Below are 26,312 nucleotides of genomic sequence, written 5' to 3' on the forward strand. Positions count from 1 at the left end.
TGATGTGAGTTTTCTCAATTATTTGGTCATAAAATTATTAGCAATGATTTGTATAGTGCTATAATCTTCTGTGGTGCTGTAAAATAATAAAGTCTCCATATTTTTTCCAAGTAAAGGGTTCTTTTAACAATATCCAATATTCAAAAAATAACTAGGTAATAACTTTTTAAAGAAATGACAACAAAGACTGTTGATCCAGGGAACATATGATTGGCTTACAGGATCAGAAAAGGATTTTTCTCCCCAGTTGAAACACATGGAATAATGCTTTATGAGGTTTGTCGCCTTCCTCTGGATCAACTATGCATATAAAGCTTTATCTAGGATATGTTATTTTGTAGTATTTTTTTTTTCCTAGTGGTTGAACTTGATGATTTTTTTCAACCCGACTAACTTTGTAAGATATGGACTCTAGCTTTGTGTTGATCGTACAGAAGTTGGGAGCGCTTGATAGGACTGTTAAGTCCTTTGGGAGGGTACAAATTGTCAACCCGTGTGGTGCGTGACTGTAGAGGCATATCTTTGGCGTCGTGATATACTCCTTAAGTGACCAGCCAACTAACCTGAAAGGAAAAATTAACTGAATCCTTTTCGGTATGCCAAGCGTCGAGGTAAGCAGATTAGGCCAGTCAGGATCTGGGGGCTTGGGCAGGGATGGGCAGGTAAGGGAGGTTTGGGGCTACAGTCGGCTGGGGGGGGGGCTAATTCCCAGTCGTCTAGGGGGGACTATAAAGAAGGTTTAACCTTATTTGCCGCCTTTACCGGCGGTTCACCTATGCAGGGTGATGCGGCAGAAAAAGCCGGAGGAGAAAAATATAAATTTGTAGGTGTACCTGCTTGGGGGAAAAGCCAATACCAAAATATCAAAACTTCTGAAACACATAATAACATACATGAGGTAGTCGACAACAGAATCTTTAGCATTAGAGCATAAAACAGAGAAACAACATATTTGTGCCTTAAAACAATAGTTCCTTAGACACCCACCCACGGGCTCTCATAAAATTGTCCGACCCAAACTAATTATATCATAAATCTTTAGTACCGGAGTGACCAAGACCATAGAGGGTCATCAGGAGAAATCTACCAGGACATATCAAACCCCGCACTATCTTGGGACCATACTCTTTGTGGTCATCGCCATATAATGCCAAAAAGTGGCATATCTATATGAGCATATGTACCTCGGGTACCTCGGGTAATGGATGGGAAAAAATTGACATAAAGATAAAAGTAACAGTAACTACCCTCTGTAAATAATATCTGAAGAAAGGAGGGGGGGTTCCGCCCATTCCAATATACCACTTCCCTCCCCATTAACCCTTCTACAAACCAGTTCACATCCGATCATATATGATATCCGGTATAGTTTTCAGGGTTCGCACCTTCCCTTTAAGGAGGCTAGTCCGGCAAGTCTCTGAGTCACTAGAGGGATAAAGCTGAGAAGATTGGTTCATGGGGCCGGCAGCTGGGTGTCATCTTAGATACGGAAAACCATTTAAAGGTGGGGAGGTGTTGCTGACAAAGTTGGTTCTGATCCACGACCAGGGCTATGCGGTCGTTCAGAAGAGCCGGCCGGAGGAGGATGTGACTGATCCAGAAGAAAGAAACTCCCTAGGGGGAGGGCTGATGGGACCGCAGGCCAGTCTGGTAACCGAATATCAGGGAGTTGAAGGTCCCTCAGCATCTGAGGTAAATCCGATGGATCCGTGAGAAAGTGATTTTTACCCCCAGATCTAACAATAAGATGAAATAGGTAACCCCAACGATATGGGATATTCCGATCACGGAGCACATTCAGCAGAGGTCTAACAGCTCTACGGAGGTCCAGTGTATATTTAGATAGATCCGGCATTAATTGTATTTGGGCCCCGGCATATTCAATGGCCTTGGCGACTCTAGCTTTTTTCATGATGTCCTCTTTAGTTCTGTAGAAATGAACACGGCAGATTACATCCCTTGGACGTTGGGGATCACATCCCCGAGGGCCCAGGGTCCTATGTACCCTATCTATTTCAATATCCATATCTGGCGGGAGTGGCAATAGGTTCGCAAATATAGTGTAAGCAGCAGTATATAACTCAGAATTTGGCACAGTTTCTGGTAACCCTCGAATGTGAATATTATTGCGCCTGTTGCGGTTCTTTGCATCATCCTGTAGTAGATAAAGCATATTGAGCCGCCTGACGCTCCAGAATAACAGCATGAGAAGCTACTTGAGAAAAAAGTTCCCTACATGTATTCTGAAGTGCGGTAGTGGTACTAGTCACCTGCTGCAGGGCCTGTTGTATATGGTGGAACTCAGTTTTACAGCTGGCTTCCAACCTCCCAATACTATGATTCAAATCAGACAGTGTTGGTAATGCTTTAAGATGGGCCTTCCAATCCCACTCTTTTTCCTCCATCCCCTGGCTATATGTGGGCCTGGAGGAATCCTCCATGTTAGATATTATGCTGGGGCTGTGCATAAAAGATAGAAGAGACCTTGGTACCTGTTCTGCTGGTGATGCCTGGTCTTCTGTATCCAGAAGATTATGTGCTGGCAATTGAGCTGTGGGCTGGGTGGATAGTCGGTCCCAGGCCGCTCGCGGCTCGCATCCGGCTGAAAATTGAGGCCGCGGCTTTGCGGCCTGTTCGCACGCGGCCCAGATTCCCGGCTGCAAAGAGCCCAGGGATGCCTCTGGACACAGGCGTCTCGCCTCCGGAGCGTTTCTTCTGGCTCCCCTTTAGTTTTGGCCCCATTACTTAGTGCGTGGAGGCACGGGCGTACTGATCTGAGCGGCTTTTTCCCCTGCAGGGCACGGAGCTAAGCAGGCTTGCGTCCTATTCCGCCATGGTCAGGCCACACCCCCCCTCAAGATTTTTGCTCTGTTGTGGTAAACTAGGTATTCCATTTGTATGAATGGGCTTCCTCAACTCAATGCACATTACGAGACTATGCTATTTTCATGCAATTATTGAACTGCAATGCAACACAACAACTTTGAACATCTACATTTAAAAAAAAACATTTGTGCAAACAGTACACTTACACATAAAAATTGGCAAGGAACAAACCAGTAGAAAAAAGCTATAATTTTGTAAATAGAATTTCTTTTTAATAAATGGAATGGTGCTGCTTCATGATATGGATCAAAAAACTTTCACTAGCTACATTCACAGAAAACATATATTGCAATATAGTTTATTTAATTGAGTTTGATTAGAACATAAATTGCTAAGAAAGCTAATTAAAGCATTATAATTAACTATTAAATTAGACAATTTTTGTACATATACAAAACTGTGTCGACTGTCGAAAATCTAACTTCCAACAGGGTAAAAATAAGGTTGGAACATGGTTACTACACAACAAAATATCTAAATCATACCTACTAATGAGCAGAAACATACACTTGCTGAAAAATTATACCAGAGAGAGATAAAGTAAATACAAACAAAAAGTTTCTTTTCAAACACCTTGTAAATTCAGGGACAAGATTAAAATGTTTAAAGCCTATAAAAAAGCACAAATTAGTGCGGTTCTGTGTTTATTAAAAGTTTTTCTGGTAATGCAGACAGTGCAGGTATTTCAATTAGACTAAGGAATAAGCCTGCTGCTATCCAATGTACAGCACTATTAGACAGTTGGTTGTGAGGCAGCATGCGTGCGCTAACAAGGAGCGCAGTGATAGTGAGGAAGGAGAAGAGTGACAAACTGATATCCTGCTGCTATTACTTTTACTGTCATTGTCTGGGGGTCTGACATAACCTGTAAGTAATTTTTAAAACCCAACATTTTGCATTAAAACAAAAGGTGTTTAAAGTCGAACAATTAATGTTCTTTATAAATCAGTTTTCAATTTGAGTAGAAATGATTATAAATTAATCATTACCTCCATCATTGTTTATCATCTTCATAGCTCACTCTACCTCTGATATGCCCATGCTTTCCCTCCCCACTGCTCTGGTCCTTCCAACTTCCAGCTCTGAACACCCATGCACCATGGCTTGCAGTATACCCACTAAGAGGGAGATGTTTGGAGTTGGAAATTCTGCTTTTCCGGCAACACATCATTGAATTTCCTTTAATATTATTATTATCACTACACAATATTTACATAGCATCAACATATTACACAGCGCTGTACAAAGCCCATAGTCATGTCACTAGCTGTCCCTCAAAGGGGTTTTACAATCTAATGTCGAGATCATAGTCATATGTCTTTAATACAGTCTAAGGTCAATTTGGGGGAAACCATTTAACCTAACTGCATGTTTTTGGAATGTGAGAGCAAACCAGAGTACCCAGAGAAAACCCACACAAACACAGGGAGAACCTGCTTTAGTATTAATCTAGAGGTACAAAATAGGACATAATATTTGTGCATGTGGCGTTATTTGTGTGACATATTTCAATGAATGGATTATGATTATTTAGTAAAAAGCCTGCACACTGGAAACCTGTGATGAAAGATGGTTCAGTGTTGGTATAAAAATTTTCAGTAGCACACTATCTTGACTCAGAGTGCAATGTGCTCGTCAAGCTGAAGCCCAAGCTACACAGAAAATGGGCCTGATTTAATAAAGCTCTCCAAGATTGGAGAGGATACGCTTTCAGTAGTGAAGCTAGGTAATCTGGAAAACCAGAAATGGATTTGGTTTAGGACTTAAAACATGCTAACAAATAGTCACAAACTAGAAACAATCCACAAAGCAGCAGAAAAGAAACAACAGTGCTAGCTCTATTTGGGCACAATTACTTATTAGCCAATAAAATAATCAAAAAAGGTTGGCTATTAGGAGTAGTTGCGAGAAAAGGAACAGATAATCTGACACTGCTAATTACATTAAAAAGTCTCAAGTCTCCAAACCCACATACACATACAATAACTTTCTTCTGTGGCCCAGTACACAGGGGTCAGGGACAAGATATTGGGGCACTGGGCTACCTAGCAAGGGGAAAATACAGAGCAAACTTTATGGTGCTTTACCACCAAACCGGTCTGGTAAGATAGGTACACATAGCTATGTTCATTGTGCCTAAAAAGCACATTAAAATGTTTAGTTTTTGTCCGGAATTCCGTCAAACAAGGCCTTATAGCTGTTTTTTTTTTTTGATAGTACACAAACAGCTAAAACAACTGCAGCTTCATCTGCTAAAATAAAAAGTCTAAATAAATTCTTAATATCTATATATTAAAATCTAGCTTTAGGCTAGATTCCAAAATCTGACCGTTTAAACTAGAACAAATAAAACATGCATTGAAGTTCTTGCATTCAGCCTAGGCTTCCTCAATTAGGAAAGTCAGATGTGACTTCCATATATCTTTTCCTAACTGATAGTGAATAAAGAATGATACATTCAGCAGACATTTTTTATTTTAAATGCAGAAGCATACAGTAAGAAATGAAGATCTTACTGATCCATTCTGTAGAAACTCACATTTCTAAGATATTTATTAATATGACTGAATAAGTAGCCTAAGCCATTACTTACAGGGTCCTGACACTATCAAAGACTATAGCATGATATATATTCCAAAGATATTTTATGTCCAGACAGCTTCATAACTAGTTACAATGAAATTACATTTTTGGAAAGGGCATGGATCAAACAAACAGCTATTTCTGTAAAAGCTTAGAAATCTACAACAATGCGGTTGCTTTACTAAAGGATTTTATGCTGTTTACATAGCAAAGTGAATTATTTATTAAATATTAAGTGAATAGTTTTCTTAAAAGTCATTTGCTATTTGTTAATAAATGTTTTCAATCCTGGACCAGATCCAATAAAGGTTTCCTGGATCACCTAGCTTCACTGTGGAAAGTGTATCCTCTCCAGCCTTGGCAAGCTTTCATAAATCAGGCCTAATATCTGTGGTCCTCTTCAGGCAAAATGACACTCTACGTCATCCTCCCATCCGTTATGAGACCAGCCCACCCCTACTGCAGGGGAATGTCAACATGTAGGCTAGACTCACAATATTCAAGACAGAGCAGCATTTGCACATCATTAAGTTAGTGCCCTTAGCCCTGAAAGAATGAGCTAGTCCACCATTTCCTCCCAGATTAACTGGAGTTCTGGTTTATGCCATTTATGCCAGTTCACAACCCAAAAACTAACAAAGACATTTCTTTCACTAATGTGATTTGAGGATGTTAAATTCAACTAGACAATATGCAATAATGATTTGTATAATTGATTTGTTCTCTGAATTAAAGTATGACAGTAAAATCTCATGTTTAAGCACAAAAGCAGTGGTTCAGTATACCAATAAGTGCCAAGTAGAAATGCAAATGGAATTACATATAGTTTACTAATAATTACAATACTAAGCAAATATACACTGATTTAACAGCAATTAAATAGAAAGATCATGTAAATATACACAGACTAAAAATAGTTTCCTCTTTACATGCATGGGGAAATAATTCTCATCGTCACCTTGTCGCCATTCTAGTACTGTTAGCTTGTTTAGCCTTAGTCCACACGGACTGTTTCCCCAGCGTTTAACCTGAGGCTTTTAAAGCACATGTTTGAAGTCCTCTTGCATTCTAATGGGCTAATCTACACCAGGACATTTCCTTCAGAATGATTATGAGCTTTATCTTAAACGTTGCTTGCAACGTTTAAAAAATTAAAACGCAGGATAAACACGTGAAAACGCCTAAAAACGTGGGGAAAGCGTTTTAAGCTATTTATGAAAGCTTCCATTGAAAAGTGTGGGGGCTTTTATAAACATTTTTAGCAGGTCTTTGGAATCTGGAAGCCCCCTTTAATAAGGAGACTCCTAGATCTCCACCACCCCACCCTGGGGGATGAGTACGAGGGTACATAAAACGCCTTACTCATTCCCTAAAAGTGTTAAAATATGTGTAAAAAAATTGGACGAGGCTATAATGTTAAATTATTTTATTAAATGTGTGTGTGTGTGTGTAACTAAACTTTTATTGTACAGGTCATCTAAATGACAGGATGATTTCCATGGCTGCATTCATGACATGAGCACAGCCATGGGACTCCTCCTGACAGTGAGGGATCCCGGGCACTAGGGGTTAAACAAGGCTCTCTATTCACCTCTAGTGCCCTGTGATTGGCTGAGGTTTTACGTTTCTCAGCCATTTAGCACTAGACTTGAATGGGGGGACTTGTGCCCATTCATCTCTAGTGCTCTGTGATTGGCTGAGAAATAGGAAACCCTAATGACAGCTCAAGCATCATGAGGATTTCCCTTTCCTCAGCCAATCAGGGAGCAGAGCGATCAGCGCAGGTCTGCTATGCTGACAGCTCCGCTCCCCTGATTGCTCCTGCAGCCCTAGAGGAGCCGTAGTATGTGTTACAGATACAGAACATGTCACAGCTCCTCTAGGCCTGTGGGAGCAATCAGGGGAGCGGAGTTTTTTAGCGTTTTAAAGTTAGGCTTTAAAACTCCTGTAAAAGTGCATAAAGATGCATATAAGGGTGGTAGGAACATTTTTTTGCGTTTTTAAAACCGTTCATGTAGACCCAGCCTTAAATAATTAATTAATCTCAAAATTATACTAAAGGTTCAATAACATAAAACAGCATTTATTGATACAAGCACTCTTCTGTTAACGTTTAGATTAGAGGTGGGGGTAAAGGTGTAAATGCACACAGCACAAAAGCTGCATGGGAGATGGAGTGCATGCAATGTGGTGAGGAGGTAAAACATCTTTAAAGTGATTCATGGATAGGTCAGAATCTAGGTTGGGCTATTCATAAAGGAATAGAAATAAAGTTAATATACCATTTTAACAAATATTCATTACAGAAAAGCAGGTAAAACCGACTATAGACAATAAAATAGGGAAAAGGCAAATGTGATCTGGAATAATAGCTCTGCAAGGATGGCAAACTGTGCTGATCATGGCCTGGAACATCGAAACCATTCTCTGTATAATTACTACTTATAAAGAAAAAACATAACAAATACTTGCTATGGTAAACAACTAAATATTCTGCTCTTTTAAGATGCATTTTATCAGTGTTAGGTTGTTGCACCCAAGCACTGTAAATGTTTTAGTTGGCTATTCTTAGTTTGTATATGAAGCTAGCTGAGATAATTTATTCCTTTCATATTGCAAGTTATTGGTAGGCTACGGAGCAACTAAGCTCTAAAAAGGCAGATGACAGTTACAAGTTACAGAATTTCAGCTAGCATTCTACAAGAGAGCAAGAAAACTTACGTCCCCTGTGAATCCTGGCTCCCAGATGAAAAAGAAGCAGATCCAGCAACAGGCGTTGGGGTTCTTTCAGACATCGAAACCGTCTGTGAATGAAGGAAAGAGACAAAGACTAAACATGTGCAAATGTCATTTCTGTATTACAATATTACAGCCTTGTACATTTTCTGTGCATATTCAAATAAATGTTTGCTTTCCAGCTCACCAGACAATATTTTTCACAGCAGTATGCACAGATGCTGAGAAAATGCTTAGAATAACAATGCTTGTGTGAGATTATAAATCCCCTCTGGATCTGTGAAAGATAAACATATATTGCTATACAGTGCATACTGAACACAAATCACTTAAATGGATGCTATCATTTTAAAGTTTTCTTTCCTGATCCATATTTTTATCATTAGATTTGAAAAAGGCTCCATATAGTGGTCAGCAGGGAATGTAGTTTGTATCTCTGCTTCACAACTTTATGATAAGTTTAGTCTTTTAGGCTGATAATACTACACATTACTTACTAAAGTCTTCAAATGAAAAAAAAATCAGGTTTAAAGCCCTGTTAATAGTGAAAATACCAACATTTCAGTGGGGCATATCTACTACAGGAAGCTATTTAAAGCTTTACCCAGAAGTCAGGTTTTCAAAACATTTAAGCAGCTGATCAGATAATTCCCTTTAAAGTTGGGTAACAAGAAAAGAAAACTTCTGCTTGATACCAAGTCTAGAGAGTATAAATAAACTTGTTTTTGCTCCTGGTGACAACCTCACTATACCAATCCAACTTAAACACAATGATGACTGTAAATCCTTGCTTTATCCAGAGTCATATAATGAAAATGTTGACATGCTATAACTGTTACAGGGAGTGTGGTATTAAAGATAAGCTACCCACAATTTATAACAGTTGATGTATTTCAAACAATGCATTACCAGCGTTAATAACTTTGTATCAATACTGTCACAATTATCATCATACAGCTTGGGTGGATATCAGCTCATTCAGTAAACTGCAATGCAAGGCCAGGTAGAAAATGTGTAACATCATAACACAGGTATATCATGTTTGGCATGTACAAAACAAATTTATTGCTCAACAACATCAAAAGATCCAATGCCTGGTGGTTCTCTAGGTCAGCAGCGTACGACATAATGATACCAACCTTTTCCCAGGTATTCATATAAATATTCATCTCAATGTCCCCAGTACATGCATATATCAAAGCTTTCCTATTCTTTACTGTAAGGCAGGTCAATACAATCTGAACATTACCTAGGACAATTAGGAACTTGTAAAATGAAGCATGGTACAAATGCAGTAGGCAAGGTCTTAATCAAAGAGACTCTAGGTCATAGCAGGTATAAAACAAGTATATTTGAAACAGGCAGAGATCATAAATGGGTATAAGAAATGGAACATATATGATAGGTACAAGAACCAATGAACAGATACTCAGAAAGGTTAGGTAACTAGCAAGTAAGCTGAATAGGTTTAAACAGCTTTTAAAGACAATACTTTAGGATTATGGGCATGATTTATTAAAGCTCTGCAAGACTGGGGAGGATACACTTTCATCAGTGAAAGTGGGTGATCTAGCAAACCTGGAATAGATCTAGTCCAGGATTAAAAACATTTGCCAACCAATAGCAAATGAGTTTTAAAAATTGCATTCCAGGTTTGCTGGGTGACCCAGCTTCACCGGTGAAAGTTTTACCTTTCCAGTCTTTGAGAGCTTTAATAAATCAGGCCCTATGTGTCCAAGAACACTTCTTCATTAAAAAAAGGTGCAAAAACACATAAATAGGAAGACTGAAAAAGACCTTGGGAAGGTTTCCATGGATGTAGAAAGCTGTTGATCTGATTAACAGTATACAAGTATGGATCCAGTTGTAAAACAGGAGACCTATTCCATGGGTTCTCAGCAGCAGACAGCAAACTGTGACATTCCATTTTCATAAATTTACATCAATTTTTCTTTGCAACAATTGTGTAGTATGTATAAATATGACCATGCAGTTAGTAGCCATTACATTTGGATAAGTCATAGGTAATATTTAAGTCTGTATAAAGATACCCGTGGTGCACAGTGTGGTTTTTTCTTAGAATTGCCAGCACAAACCATTGGAGTAAGAAAATGGGAAGCAGCATTTTCACTACACAATATGATTTTAAGAATTTCCCAGCCAAAAAAAGCACAAATCATAACAATGTGGACTACAAAGAACAAAAAGTTGTTATATATGAATTGGGCTTTAACTATACCTGTGCAGCATACCAGCCATTGAACAGGTCTTTTTTTTCTATGCATTAAGATTTTATTGAAAGCATTTAGAAAATAAAAAGTACAAAAAGTACTACAAAAGTACAAAGAGTACAAAGAGTACAAAAAATAAACAGAATACATGTGAAGCAACAGGCTAATTGTTTGCTGTCAAAACAATGTTTGAAGAGAAAACGGTCATACAGTCCAATGGGAGATTTGCAGGTAAAACCATAATTGCATCAACAGAATAAGAAGAAAAAAAAGGAAAAAGAGAGTGTCAGCTCTGAGTATGCCACACAAAATGTTTAATAAATGTAGCAATATTCAAAAACAAATGGTATCGATTAAAATTGGACAAACAACTCAGGTTTCCACATAAACCACATTACCATGTTAAAACTGATCTGTCAACTCCTCAATATGTTGTATACAAAAAAGTTCAATACCAGCAAAAAAAGGGGCTATTTGGCTTTAATGCCCCAGCTTTAATAAATGTAATACATTTTATTGAAATAAATAAAATAAAACTGCAGCAGTGCTGTTTTTTTTGTTTTGTTTTTTGCCAGTGTTTAGTTACAGTTTGCTTAGCACTTAGTAGTTGAGAAAGATAGGTATGAAAATCCCACAGCTTATTATGACATTTTATTATGACATTTTAAAACTGGAACAAAAGTAAACTAAATCTGATCTCTATATAGGTAAAGGAGAAACTGTGTGCAGGTTTGGTATGAACTACAAAGCAGATTTATTTATTAGAGAGGTCTGTCATTGTATCACTGATATTTGTCTATGTATATCCAGCAATAATTACCTGGACAGATAAGATATTTTGGTTATGAGATACATTATAATTATATTCAATGTAATAGCAGCCAATTTACACCTGGTATACAGTATTTTAGTATTTACAGTTTGCTTCATCTTCAGCCTAGCCTTTTGTTGTCCTTCCATATATTTAGAACTGCTTATACTGCCTTGTGTTTTTCACACTTCATATATATTGTTTGCAGCAGATTAAGGACAAAACAATGCGAGGTTAGCTCACGTTTTTTTGTGACTGTACCAAATTTGTATATTTAGTCTGTATCATGAAGATATATATTTTACAGCTCTGCTGAATCTAGAAATGACATCAGTTTCATTTAATTGGCTCTAGGTCTTGTGATACAGAAATCAGATTGGATTTTACCAACAACAAATGTTAACACAACATATTACAATCTTTATTTACACCAATGTTTTGCTATTTTTATAATAAATGTAGCATTATTTTCAGGAAACTTTCATTTGCCTTCTTTTTATTCATACATTTTCTTTTTTTACAGTAATTTAAGTTCTTCAAGAAGTTGTTTAAATGACCCTAATGTACTCTGCTACATTTGTGATGAATATTCTCAGAAAAAAAAGAAAAAGAGAAGAAACATTACAGAATTTGTGAAACAAGCATATCTTGCATATTTTTGTATCAAACTGGGGGATCAAGATAAGTATTGGGCTCCCAATATGGTGTGAAAAACTTGTATAGTGTCTATGTCACTGGAAACATGGAAAACTGAAAAGTTTGAAATTTGGTGCACCTTTGGTATGGCGAGAGCCCACAAATCATCATAATGATTGTTATTTTTGTCCTGTGAATGAAAAAAATTTCAATCACTACAAGAAAAACAAGTGGGAGTACCCTAATTTGGAACCAGCAAGATGACCTGTGTGGCATGGTGCTGATGTTCCCATACCAGTGTTCAGTACACTCCCTGATATTTCTGTATCCGACATGGAGGATATACGGGGTTTGGAGTGTAATCCAGGAGTTAGCAGTGGATGTGAATATGAAGGAAGTGTTTCATCAAACCAGAAGTTCTCCCAAGAAGAGCTCAATGATTTATTATGTGACCCAAGTCTGTCAAAACAAGCATCTGAACTTTTAGCATCCAGGCTAAAAGAAAAGAACTGTCTGAGACCGGAAGTTAAAATAAGGGTTTATAGGACAAGAGAGGTGACACCCCTACAATAAATCAGAGAAGATGAAGACTTTGTGTACCGTTGTAACATCCCTGGACTACTAGCTCATATGGGAGTACCAGAATACCGAGCAGAAGACTGGCGGCTTTTCATAGACAGTTCCACCGGAAGTTTGAAGTCTGTTTTACTGCATAATGGCCACTGCTATGCATCAATTCCAACTGGTTCCTCAACAAAACTTAAAGAAGAATATGAAAATATCAAAATGGTCTTACAAAAGCTTTGCTATTATGAACACCAATGGTCCACATGTGTTAATTTAAAAATTGTGAATTTCCTACATGGACAGCAAAGTGGATACACAGAGTACCCATGTTTCATCTGCTTGTGGTATAGTAGAGCAAAGCAGGATCACTAGAAAAAAGTGACATGGCCTCCAAGGGAAAACATGAAAAAAGGTGCAGTGAACATCATTATTGAACCAATGGTTGACAAGAAAAAAATCATTCTCCCTCCAATACACATAAAGTTGGGATTAATGAAGTAATTTGTTAGAGCTCTGAACAAGGATAGTAATTGCCTGATACTGAAGCTTCTGCCTGGCACAGCTAGGTCATGGTTGTCAAGAACTTCTTGGGGGACCATAAAGCACAAAATTATGGCTGGTACAAAACTTGCTCTCAAACTTTAAAAATTTGGGTGCTACTATGAGAATAAAGGTAAACTATATCTCCATAGCCATTTGCAAACATTTCCAGAAAATCTTGGCAATTTCAGTGAGGAACAAGGAAAGAGGTTCCATCAAGTTATACAGGTGATGGAAGAAAGGTATCCGGGCAGATGGATAGACACATGATGGCATACTGCTGGAGCCTTCAACTTGATTGTCCTGATCATCAGCGTAAAAGGAAATCATACAAACAGTGTTTTTCAATAACTTATTTGTGATTAGTTCTGTAAATATACTGAATATAGAATATATTGACATTAAGTATTTTAAAATTTTAACTTTGTATACGTAGGCATATCTAGTTTAATTTTGCTTGTTTTGATGTTTGAACATGATTTGATGTTTCATTAGTTTTCTATTAGGTTATTATTAAGGTAATTATTTCAAAAACTAGAGCCAATCTAGCAAAAACAATATCATATTTGGAATTTGTGAATCAAACATAACCTAAAATGATTTTAATCTGTTTGGCAAGAAAATAAATGTTTGTTGACCAGTGTTATATATATATATATATATATATATATATATATTTATTTATAAACCTTAGCTGTATCCTTCGAATCTTGCAGATTTATTCTTCATACTAAAGCAAAACAAGCGAGCTGTACTATAGAGTGCAGAAGGTAGTCGGAGCTAGCAACACAGATACAGAAATATTTTTACCAGGGTGCCCAAGCTACTTGTATCCAACTAAAACTGAAGTTTTCCCCCGATTACACTTTTAATAATCCTTTATTTTTATATAGGTATAACATACATTTGATATTACAATTGCAACCCAGGATTGGGCTTAACTAGAAAAAAACAGGTTTGTTATTGGACTCATATTTTAGTCCCTTGAGTACTCCATACTAACAAATGGGTTTGAGAATTATTATTCCTAATGGTAAATCTATTTACCAACCTCTTTAAAATCTAATTACCATATTTCATTTTAATGATTTTTCTTATGTTTAATGAATATTTAATCAGCTCTGAAATCTATTTATTAAAAATTAATATTGTGTTCTGAAAGAGTGCCGTGGGGACAAAGAAATGCAAAGGAAACAAAACCACTAAGTGAAGACTATGAGCGCATTAAATTGGGATTTCAAAACCAAACAAGGAAGCATAACGCCTAAATGTTTGTAATATATAGGCTATGGATCTAGAAAAGATGACCAACATTTTTCCATGTGTATATTTTAAATAAAGCACATTGGTAACATTGATGTAAAAGGTGGCACATCACTACATGGAAAAATGCCTCTTACATATCTTACAACACATTTAAATATCCCTCAATCATGTCACTACAAAGTTCAATACTTCAATCCGAATGAATGCTTAGAGAAAAATTGACATGTGCACTCAGAGTCACCTTGCTATTGTCCTGGTTTTAAATTGGCAAACTGGTAAGTATGTAGAGAGTTTCCAATGAATAACATAGAACAGTGTATGTTTAAAGTAAAGATGTAAAAAATAGATCATGTAAAGCAAACAAGGTTTAAAGAGCAGGTTGAGGAGGTGATAAGTGGGCAGCAAGGTGGCTAGCACTTTGGTCTTTCAGCACTAGGATCCAAGGGTAAGTATGTATGTTCTCCCCATGTTTGCATGGGTTTCCTGTCAATACCTAATTGGGTTCCCCTCAAATAAGGGTGCATGAACTCTGTTAGCCATACATATAAAAAATACCAGTAGTGAGGCTGGGATGCAGTTTCTACTTCCTCGCACTACATGTATCATCACATCCACGTCTCCCCAAGGGGAATGAATAGGGCGGTAATGAGTAGTACCAACTGCTGTAACCTGCTTTAAAATGTTCAAATGCTGGTTTCATTCAGGCCAGCTAGCAAGGTGCCATCAAACAGCTAGCAAGGAGCCAGCCATCAGAAGCCAACCTTGGACAACCTTCTCATTGCTGGTTTGAACATGCCCAAAGCGCTGCATATTATTTCAGAGCTATATGAATACATGATAATAATACTACAAGGACTGCAATCCCTGGCTATGTAAATACAAGAGAATTAAATACAGAACACGTATAATCACTGAGCAACACAAACAAAAGCCACCACTGGACGACAGAAAAATGTAATAGACAGAAAATCAGAGATGTGCAAAAAATTGGAAAAAAAAAAAATAAAACTCAATGTAAAATAATGAAAGACATATTACATATGAAATTTGCAATAAAAAAAAATATATATTCCTATTTCCCATTTGAAATAAAAATATAAAAAAATAGTACTATACACTAGCACATCAACAAAACAATCCCCTAGATGTATCTTTCAAATCCATAGTTTGTAGTAAACTGGAAACCTATGTTTTAAAATACACATTTCTTTCTACTGTTGATTTCAGTTCATCCCCTTTACACTTTAACAGAAAAATGATAAACACTGTTGATATGAGTATATATTACAAAAAAATCTAAACCTATTCATCGAGATGACTGAATCCCTGGGATTTCATATGTAATACTTTAATAAGGTGAGGTGTCCCCACACTGTATCATTCTGGAATAATGAATAGTTTACTGTAAATCATCCCTGGGTCTGAGTGACTGGCTTACGTCCCCTATGATATCTGCATACTGATGTAGTCACATATCGGGAAATAACAGGAATAAAGTAAAAGCTCTGAGCTATCAAAAGTTGAGGAATCCACTTTATATGCTGGACAAGATAACAGATTTATGATATGCCTAGCAAATGTTAAGTTACTGCAGCCAGTGGTATAAATCTTACTGCATGATGAAGTGGTATGGAATTCTCCTTCAGCTTACTATGCTGACCTCAGCCTAACCAATTAATTGAGTCCTAAGTACCCCCATAAAGAAAACATTTTTTGCACAAAATCAAATACACTATCCTAGCATAGTAGGAATAGTGGTTGTTATCTTGAGAAATGTATGACTTCCAGCAGGTCAGTTATTTTAACTTTCTGGACCATTAGACCAGATACCCAATCATTTTAGTGCCAGTGAACGCTCCTAAAAAAAAAGATTTTTTCAATAAACCAACCAAAAATGGCATGTTTCCCAATCAGTTTAAAGCTAAGTTCCACGCAAATAGCTAAATAGACAAATGCAATAAGCATATGGGAATTATACTACCTCTGAATGATTTGTTTTAATTTGTATCTCATCAAGGAATTGACACAGATCTGTCATGGTTTAACCCTGTCTGGAAAAACAAAGCAAAAAAAAAAAAAAAAAACGATTTACCTTCATTGAAGTTATGCAATTTTGCTGTAATCTGGGCTGGATAACTCTACACATGTACGGGGGGTTGACATACGGTCATACCATGCTGACTTACTTTGGAATATGCTTGTTGATTGGCTGTTATGTTGATCATATTCCCATGTCAGAAGCCCTTATTTCAGTTCTTGTGAAAGTAAGCCAGTAACCATGCTATCCGAGCAACTATAATTGTCAGATTGAGATTGAATGCAAACCTCCAAATTACTCCTATGACAGATTTCATTTAAATCAAGATATTTTATTTCACATAAAGATTCTCCTTACATATCCTTACATTTTTATGTCTATGAATAGGGAAAGGCAGCACAACCAAACATACTCTGGTTCATCTCTGCTGAAAACATGTAACATGGCTACCACTACTCATTCTAGTCAGCTGGGGGTCTATCATGCTTAAGTGATTTGTGCCTAAAACAATTACCAGATTCTAATTCAATAAAGTAATTCCTGAAAAAATCTCATTTAAATAGCAATTTTATTAATACTATGAAGTCCTGATAATGCCAGGAGCTCACTATTTATTGTCGGTTTAAAATCCACTCTTGGAGCTTAGCCATTCCTAATTAAAACATTCGGATGACCTATTTGTCTAGGCAGCTGTTAACCCACACAGAAAAGTGTTGGCCATCTTCTCATCAAAAGAAGAAGCTAATAAACTCCAATAAAATATAAAGTCATTTATTTTTGTCTAAATAATGTGATGTTAAAAAGGCCAGCATTTTTATGGAGGTTCTGGCAATGAAATTTTTTTATTGGGCCTTCATTATGTCACATAGTGATATGTCAATGTCATATCGTTCCATTTTCAATCCAAAAAGTTTCTCTAAGCAAAAATCCAAGCAAATAAAGGTTTTAGACCAGAAGCTAGAATTTGCAGAGCAGCTCAGCTTTTTTTGCATAAAAGCTAAAGTCCAGTTCTAAAAGTTTTTCATTCATCCCTCCCTTTCATCCACCCCGTTGACTACTCGATTTTAGGTTTTAGTTTAGAAAACTTGGAAATTGGAATCTAAAAAAAACAATAAACGATAATAACAATAAAACAATAAAATAGAAATTCAATATACAGTATATGTGGACTTTTCATGTTAATAACTGGGATTAGTAACATTTGATGCAGGAATATTCACCAAATTATAATTAAACTCCAGCTAAGCAACTACATTGAATACAGAAAAATGTAAAAATTGTTTTACTTCTTAAAGAATTGGTAATAATTTGCAGTTGATCAGACACCCCTGCCAGATATTAGAGGTAGATCTGACCTCCACTGCAGCACCACAATTTGGTCAAGGGCTGACTGGATAACAAAGGAAAACAACATACTGATAGGGTCATCCATCTTCTCTGTAGTCATATTTAAACTGAAGCAGAACCACAGAGTTCCAGAGTATTGACTCTCCCTCTTCTTTTCTTAAAACACACCTAAACCGAAAAACCACCAAGAGGTAGAACTACAAAATGCATCCAATGAGTGCCTGATTTATTAAAGCTCTCCAAGGCTGGAGAGGATACATTTTCATCAGTAAAGCTGGGTAATCCAGCAACCCTGGAATGGATCTGGCCCAGGATTCAAATAATTTGCTAGCAAAAAGCAAATACCTTCAAAGAAACCAGTTTCAGGTTTGCTGGATCACCCAGCTTCACTGATATATATGTATCCGCTCCAGCCTTGGAGATCTTTAATAAATCAAACCCAATGTCTCTTTTGTCAGCCCTATGGCTCCTGGTAGCTTTTTGCTTCAGCTCTAAACTGTACGGGGCATGCACCATGTAGCTTAGAGCTGGGCTCTGTGTGCAGCCAGCTGCTGGAGATAATGCAACTCCTGCGAGTTACATCATCCAATCAGTGAGTATGATCGCTGCCTCCACAAAAGAACGCCATTGAGGCAATGGTAAAGATGGCACCTTCCATATGAGCAGCCATGATATGTCCTGGACCTGTCATTGCTGAAAGACAACAGTACAAGATAAGTATGTGCCATATTTATAAATATTATGGCCGAAGTTTACCGCCTACCAATGGGTTTCATTCTGATTTAAGTTACAAACACATGCCAGATGATTATCAAAACCTTCACTTGCTGGTAAAAATATTTGTGAACTTTATCAATGCTCCCTTTTAGTTTTACTTGTCCCTAATAACTACAAGGGCATTTCTCTAACAATTAACCTGAAATCCTCCACAACTAATTAATAAAAGCCACACACTTTTACCAGTAATCATTTAATAGCTGTGACTATCAGAACAATGCTAAACTGTATGCAGTTACCAGGAATAGAAGGTTGGCCCAGAGGCAACAATAATTTGAATGTTTCCACCCACTATCCCAAAATAATATTAGCCCTCTTATTTTTGACCTTTCCAAATAACTGGGAAAGAGGCAAAAAGATAAAATGACAATGTTTATCATTTTGGCCCCCAAGTGACACTCTAAAATTCTTCCAAATTACCATTAACAAACGTACAGTACACAATTTTGACTTCCCCCTTGCTCACTTAAGATTTTGAAAATCAAGGTGTTTCCGTCTTAGGAGAGCAATCAGACTTAAAAGCCATAAAGCAATCATGTCCTTCCATGCCATGGCTGTATCTATAATTATATCCGCACTTAAGAAATATCTTCAGATTTTAATAAGAGGTTTTTCTCCATTACAAAATTAATTTGTCATTTTTTTGTAACACAGAAAGAAAAATGCTTTTTAATTATGCAATGTATGTTTTAGGCCAAATAATAATTCTACTTTTACCGTAAATTAGATATGTAAAATGTTGGCCAATTTGGTGATTTAAAACTCTTTCCTCATTACTACAGCAAATTAGCCATCTCCTAATTCATTGTACCAACTTATTTATAGCACATCAATATTTAGTGCCTAATATTAAGTTATTAGTAATGAATTCATTTACCAGAAAAGGTCTTCTAGGAACATACCATGTCAATGAATGATTTACAAAACACAGTGCAGTATCAATGAAGAGGGAAAAATAGTTATCAAATCTGTTAAATCAAACATGCAGAATTTAAACCTGTTGCTGGATTTACCATTCCATTACCACAAAAACAAACATTCACACTGAACAAAAACAAACATTCACACATGTCACAAATTCTGCGCAGAACCAAATTTGTAAGTAAAAACTTGGTTTGCTGATATCACTAATCTCAACATTAATTACAATTAGAAAAACCCACACTTTAATAAATAAAACATTCCACATTTCTATTACATTTGAACGTATGACTGAAAGATAATAATATGAGTCTCAAACCAATTGCCTAACACTTATTTACAATGCATTTTTCTAAACAGTGATCTACTGAAATGTGTTAATATAGGTAATGGAGGCACAGAATTAAGAAACCAGGCCAGATCTCTTACAAACTACCTACAGCTAACTCAAATCACTTCAATACAGTAAATGTGTTATGTGATATTAGTTTATTCAGTTTACATTTCTAGTTAGATCATCTCCGTATTTCTCTGTAGATGTTGGGTTCAGAAAAAAAACCTTGTAAATAAGTAAAATTGCTGATGAGAGGTATTAATAATAGGCATGAAGACATACCTGAACACATTTGCAGCATCTTTCAGGACATTTACTCTGCCTCTGATCAGACACAGCTTTGGTACTCTCTGGTATAATCAACACAATTCTAAAAATAAATTGAGGTCTAAGAGCAGGCATGCTTCACCACCTAGCAACAAGTATTGGAATTCTATCAATCAGAAAATCTGTACACATGACACCAGTTTTTTTACCAATAGGTTTGTTAACAGAAGAGGAAGGGTAGTGTGCGTGATTTAAAAGTACATCTCTACATACATCTAAACTTGTATCTGTGCCTTAGAAACTGAATGTGAAATTGTGTAACAGAATGCCAGTAAAAGTACATCTCAAGGTTAGCAGATATAATACACAAAGGTACTGGTAAGGAGAAGTCTGTCAGGTTTTGAAAAACAACTAAAAAAAATATAATAAAAAATGCAGGACTATTTAAAGAGAAACTATTTTCTATGTTAGCTATAATGAAAAGAATATTTTTTTTAATCATGCAGCATGTGCTACTATGTAGGTGAGAAACAGAATTGCTTCCAAATGAATTTCAAACTTAGCTCTTGTCTCTGTTTAATGGTTGGTTAAAGTTGCTTTTTTGCTAACTGCTTGTTCAAATATTACATCTGGGAAAAAAAATACCACCTACAAACACTAGAAAGCTGACTCTGGTTTTGTTTTTTTTCCTTCAACGAAAATGTACCTTTTTCCAAGCCGATGATATGCATTCATGCAACTGATAAGGTGCCAGCACTTGAAGTCCTTCACATGTATGGTACATTTGGCGACACACAAATATGAAAGACCCTTTCACTACAGGTAGAATGTCTGACTCAGATAAGACAGCAATTTCTTCATTTAGAAGTTTCATGGAAAACTGGGCTATCACATGGGCACCCATGGTACTGAAAATATAAAAAAAAAAAAAGACAGGTCTATGAACAAAAGGTTCTATAAACAAATAATTATATTGAAAAGTTTTATAATTATTTCTCTAAATTATTTTACATTGACTAAAAGTCTCCTACACAAATAAAGTTATGGATGTAACCAGGAGTAGTATAATAACTGATATTTACATTTTAGATTTTTAAAAGATTAATGTAGAGATTACAAATATCAGTTAAATGTTGCATCCAAAAGGACAAATTGTACATTTGTATATAACCACTTTGATTTGTTTTGGCATGTTTTATGTATTATGATTGAAACAAAGAAAATAATACTAGTACAATTTATATTTTATATGGAAACTTAAAGATTCATTCCTGGCAAATTGCATATGGAAAGGCATAGAAACAGCATATCTCATTGAGCCCTCCAGGGATTTAGTTATCTCTCTTTTGAACTTTTTTCCATTTAAACTAAATCATTTTAGAGTAAACTCATCTATTTGTTTCCCAAAAGAAAGCTCATGTTAGAAATGTTCAATAAATGTTATTAAATCCTTAAACATAAAAATATTGTTTTTAGGCATATGTATACTATATTTATAGATTGCCTCTGGAGATAACGGTCATAGCCAGTGTGCTTATGTCAGCTCCCAAACAAACGTTTAAGCCTTCAAATGGCTGGTGTTATAGCTGGCCATGCCTGATGACATGGCAGGTCTAAAATGAGGCAAGGATAGTGTCATCTATGCCTGCAAGTGTTTGATGTAAGATTAATGGCAGACTATGGATCTAGGCTGCTTTTGAAATCTAACATACAGGTGCTACACCATGACATACCGACATTTCATACCTTTCTGAATAAATATAGAATGTTACAAATAACTCACTTATATAATTCACTTTCAGATAATATAGTTTCTGTGCCCACAATTTTTTGGAAAAGAAGTCAAAATATTATTCTATGTAAAGGAGGTATTTCCGTATATTATAGTTTAATTCAGAATAAAGGTTATTGGAAGAGAATCCACATTTTCTCTATTTGGGAGCAAGATTTACAATGCTCTTTTTCGTTCTCCCAGTGGAAAACTGCAATCTGCTCTAGTTCTACAGCTTCTAAATGTATTTCCCATTGGGAAAACTACCAAAAAATTTTATGTCGATGGTATAGAACACCACATAGACTTTCTAAGTTTCTGTCAGAATATTCTCCTGTATGCTGGAGAAAATGTGGTGAATTGGGTACTTATGTACATATATTCTGGGAATGTAAAAATCTATGTAGTTTTTGGAATTCTATCTTTGTTTTAATATCAACAGTAACGGGATGCCTGACTAGCCCAGATGCGGCACTGGCATTACTTAATCTGGGAATAGACAGATTCCCACGTATTTACCGAATTGTAGTTACTCACATTTTTATTGCAGCACGACTTTCCATAGTTACTGGATGGAATCACCCTAAAACACTTAATATATCTGAAGTAATGCAGAAGATCCACGCAAATTACTATTATGAACGTGCATTGGTAGATTTAATTCTCATAAATTCTATGCTAATTGGAAATGTTGGGAAAATTCCTGCCTCCAATATGTAACTAAACATATGGCAGTATTGTATATAACATTGCTATTCTAACTATTGTTAATATTGATAGGCCCTTTATATGCCTTTGTATTTTTTCTTTCTTTTTCTTTTCTTCTTTTTCCTTTTATTGTTTGTTCATACTTTTTGTTGTACTTTGTTAAAATTCAATAAAAATAAAAAAAATAAAAAATACCCATCTCTTCTGTGAGTGCCAGGAAATTGGGACACTTTGTAGTAACAATAATTTCCTTATATATATTATGTAGGGACTGGATGCTGATAATTCCTAAAACCACAAGCAGAATATGGACAAGAAAAAGGGGTGGTTCTAATATCTGTCATGGTTTCACCGCTGGCCTTTAATAATCAGAAATGTCCTGTTAATATTAATGTGTGAAGAAGAAGGCCCAAGAACACGGAGCCCCAACATGACAGGGACTGGGTAGAATCCCCTTTCCGGTCTCATATTATATATTTTTCCTTTTTTATTATTTTATTCTATTATAAATTAAAATTGTATGGTCAGATTGGGCTTCAGTGCCCTTAGCCTTTTGGCTACTTCTGTTCTCTCTTTGGTAAATCTCTAGCCTCTAGTAACATGTCAAGAATATGCCAGCCTCTGTAATGCGTCAGCAGTTTCTGCTACTTGGTCAATTGCTAATTATTCATTTTTACATATTCAATATACAATTTATCTGGAAAGACAGGACAAAAAGAGAAACAAGCCTAATGTTTAACAAAGTTTATAACTGATAGCTTTAAAAGCTTCAATAAGTATTCTAAGCAAGTTCACAAAAAGTTAGAAAAGAGGTTCTTCACCACTGGTTAACACATTGTGAACACTATGTAGATACACAGTGAGATTTCCAAAAGAGCATGATTGCTTTGCATAGCAAGTCTTACTATGTACTAATAAAAGAAAAGAAATGTAGCCTGTTAGGAATATTAAAAAAAAAAAAACATTAAATAAACAGGGGAGGGGATGGGCTGGAGAGAGCTTAGAGTTCATTGTAAATTTGGAAGATTAGGAAATGTAGGTAGCATATTAACATTGAAAGTAAGGACAACATGCCCTACAATTCAAGTGTCTTATGGAAATATACCATTCATCAGGAGCTGGTTAACTCCGCTTGGCTGCAACAACATATACCTTGCCAGGGGCAATGATGCATATAGCACTGGATATAGTTGTCCCTTCCTTCCTGTGGTACAACTAGGTTTCAAAGACAGGAAATGACAACAAGCTGTTGCTACAAATCAGCTGAATTTCCTTTAATAATAAATATATTCTTACAGTTGTACTTTACTCTGTGATAAGTTGATCCTGTCATCACTATAAAATGTTTTTTTTTTCTTTGCTTGTTATAAAATGAAATTACTTTCCCATCCTTTTTAAAAAATATCGCAAGATACCTGTTTTTGGTGTACTCCTTTTCGCCATAGAGAAGAAGTGAAAGGCCTGCCTCATTAGAAGCAATTCTTGATAAAACATCAGCAATAAATGTAAGTGTGGTTTCATCACAGTTTACATGAACCTGAAAAACAAACCAGTAAATCTTGTAAGATCTTAATTTAAAGTGTATTAAAAACAGTAGAAACAGATGTACTGTGCAGGGCAGTGATTAGGACATGGGATGTCACATAGAACACAGCAAACAGGAATATAGTTTCCATACCTACTTGTGCAATTATATGAAATAAAAAAAAAAAATAAAAAAAATGAGTAATACACATAAAATATAGCTTTTATAAATGAGATTGGTGGAAAAACAAAGGCAATGGTTAAGTAGTGCATGCCCATATGCCTTTGTAAGAAAAACAATAACACATTCAATTGAATTAAAACTTTTTTTTTTTTAATAAAATAAGCCAATGCAAAAATCAAAAACCAATTACATGGCTTCTCAGAGTTATCAGAATAAATCTTTTTAGCTATGAAAACATTTTGCTGCTACTGCAGCTGTGCAATGTTCCCAAGCAATGACAACTCCTCACTTGTACCTTCTGTTATGAGACCTGTGGGTACTATGTGACACATTTAACAATTATTAGCCTGAAGCAGAGTAATCATTGTGCAGAGAGTCTACTCCAGAGAGATCACAAATCCAGGTCTTGTGCCCAGTTTTGTTAAGCCTCAATTATTATGGTTGCATGATAATAATCAGAGCCGTACAGTAACCAGTTAAAGCTGCAGAAGTAGCTGTCCAAGATGCAGAAATGCAGGAAAGTAGAAGAAGGGCCAATTAGCTGACTGGAGGTTACACCTTGGTAGAGATGGTGGTGTTTTTTCTATGGACTCAAGTGTGTGAACTTCCCTTTGGGACTGATTACTCATCGTTATGCATGTATGCTTATTTTATATTTGATAACCCTAATATATTGTTTACTTCCCAATACTGTTTATCAAACTACAAATGCTTATTGTGTTATATAATTGGTAAAGGGATGCAGGTGCATGTTGCAATCCTGAGGACCACAAGCAAGGGCAACTAAAGAACTAAAGAAAGCCATATCAACCATTTTCAGTTTATGCAAATCTAAAAAGATCTGAGGACTGAGCTATTTAGTTAGCTAAATAGAAATCTTTCCCACAATGATTAAAATCTACAAATAAAGAGGTAATATATCCTTCTAAAGTGCCTGTCAAGCTGTTGGTTAGCAAGCATATAATTTTAATTAATCATCTGACAGATACAGAGATCCATTTTATATTCTGTTAAGTGTATAAAGAAGTGTGTGAAAAAGTTGGTTTTGTAAAGTAAACTGAATTTGATAATTCATATTTCAGTTTTTCCCTTTCTATGTCCGGTTATACGTCTCAGATTTAACAAATTCCTACCTTGTCAGCATGCTACTGTGCCCGCTCCAAGCACAGAGGTGGTTGTCAGCAGTAAAGCAGAGCACAGGTACATAAACCCCTTCACAGTAAGCATCAGTATATCATAATACATTTGATATCTAAAAAGAGATGTCATTCTGTCACAGTGGAACATGTTTCTATTCAACAGTGAGCCTTTGTCACACCAAAGCTTTGTAACAAAAAAGAACAAATATAAGAGCTACAATACTAAAGAATTACAGATGCCAATATTTCTTTGATACCACTAAAATACCAAAGTCAGAAAAGAAAGAAAAAAAGAGGTTTTATGACACAACTTCAAGTCTTGAAGACCCTTTGGAATCAGTGGGCTTCCTAAGCTGGAACTGCAGGATGTTAAGCAAAGTAGCTCTCAGTACACTGGCAGTCTGGTGAATGTTTCAAATATTACAGTGCTACAAATCAACTAACTATAGAACTAAGGATGGGTGGGAGACCATCCCTGTTTCCTTAAAGCCTCTTAGTGAAGAAAAGTGACATAATGCTTAAAAATAAAACATCCATAAAAGATGAGACTTTATTGAGAATATTAGGTTTATATTTATGATTAATATAAAATAAACATGTTTATAGCAAATAAATTTTACTATTCTTTTAATAGATTTATCATACATGGCTGTCAACTTCTTCACAAATGATTCATCCAACTCTTTTACATCTTAGGAAATACATAGGTCTGATTGGTAGATATTCTAACTCATCACAATAGCACAATGCATACTGAATAAACACAAGCCAACGTGAAATGACTAAGTTATAGTGCCAGGACAAGGTCCTCTAGCAACAGAGGCAAAGGCGTCAAAGTGAACACCTGCTGGGAGCTCAGGATGAAAAGTTAGGAATGCCACCCAATAAATACACTTGAGGTTGATAAGCCTACACGTTGACATGTGCAGTGACCAGCCCAGTGTAGGCAACCAATATTAGAGCTGTGTGACAGCCTTAATGGGGACAGCATGGAAAACTAAATAAGAAGAAGGGTGTTGCAACATGGGTAGTGTGCAATAACAGAA

At 36.1% G+C, this 26,312-nt stretch overlaps 1 protein-coding gene across 1 annotated transcript in view; it reads right to left on the bottom strand.

Moving 5' to 3' along the window:
* Positions 1-26,312, bottom strand: part of TBC1D32 (TBC1 domain family member 32) — a gene marked incomplete in the record, with an annotated part of 161,342 nt that overhangs the window by 83,912 nt on the left and 51,118 nt on the right. The window contains 3 exon segments of the mRNA XM_072408827.1: positions 8,191-8,273; positions 20,647-20,848; positions 23,835-23,956. Coding sequence (XP_072264928.1) covers positions 8,191-8,273; positions 20,647-20,848; positions 23,835-23,956 — 407 coding nt within the window.

Source organism: Pyxicephalus adspersus, chromosome 4, assembly GCF_032062135.1.
Source record: "Pyxicephalus adspersus chromosome 4, UCB_Pads_2.0, whole genome shotgun sequence".
Taxonomy (NCBI): Eukaryota; Metazoa; Chordata; class Amphibia; order Anura; family Pyxicephalidae; genus Pyxicephalus; species Pyxicephalus adspersus.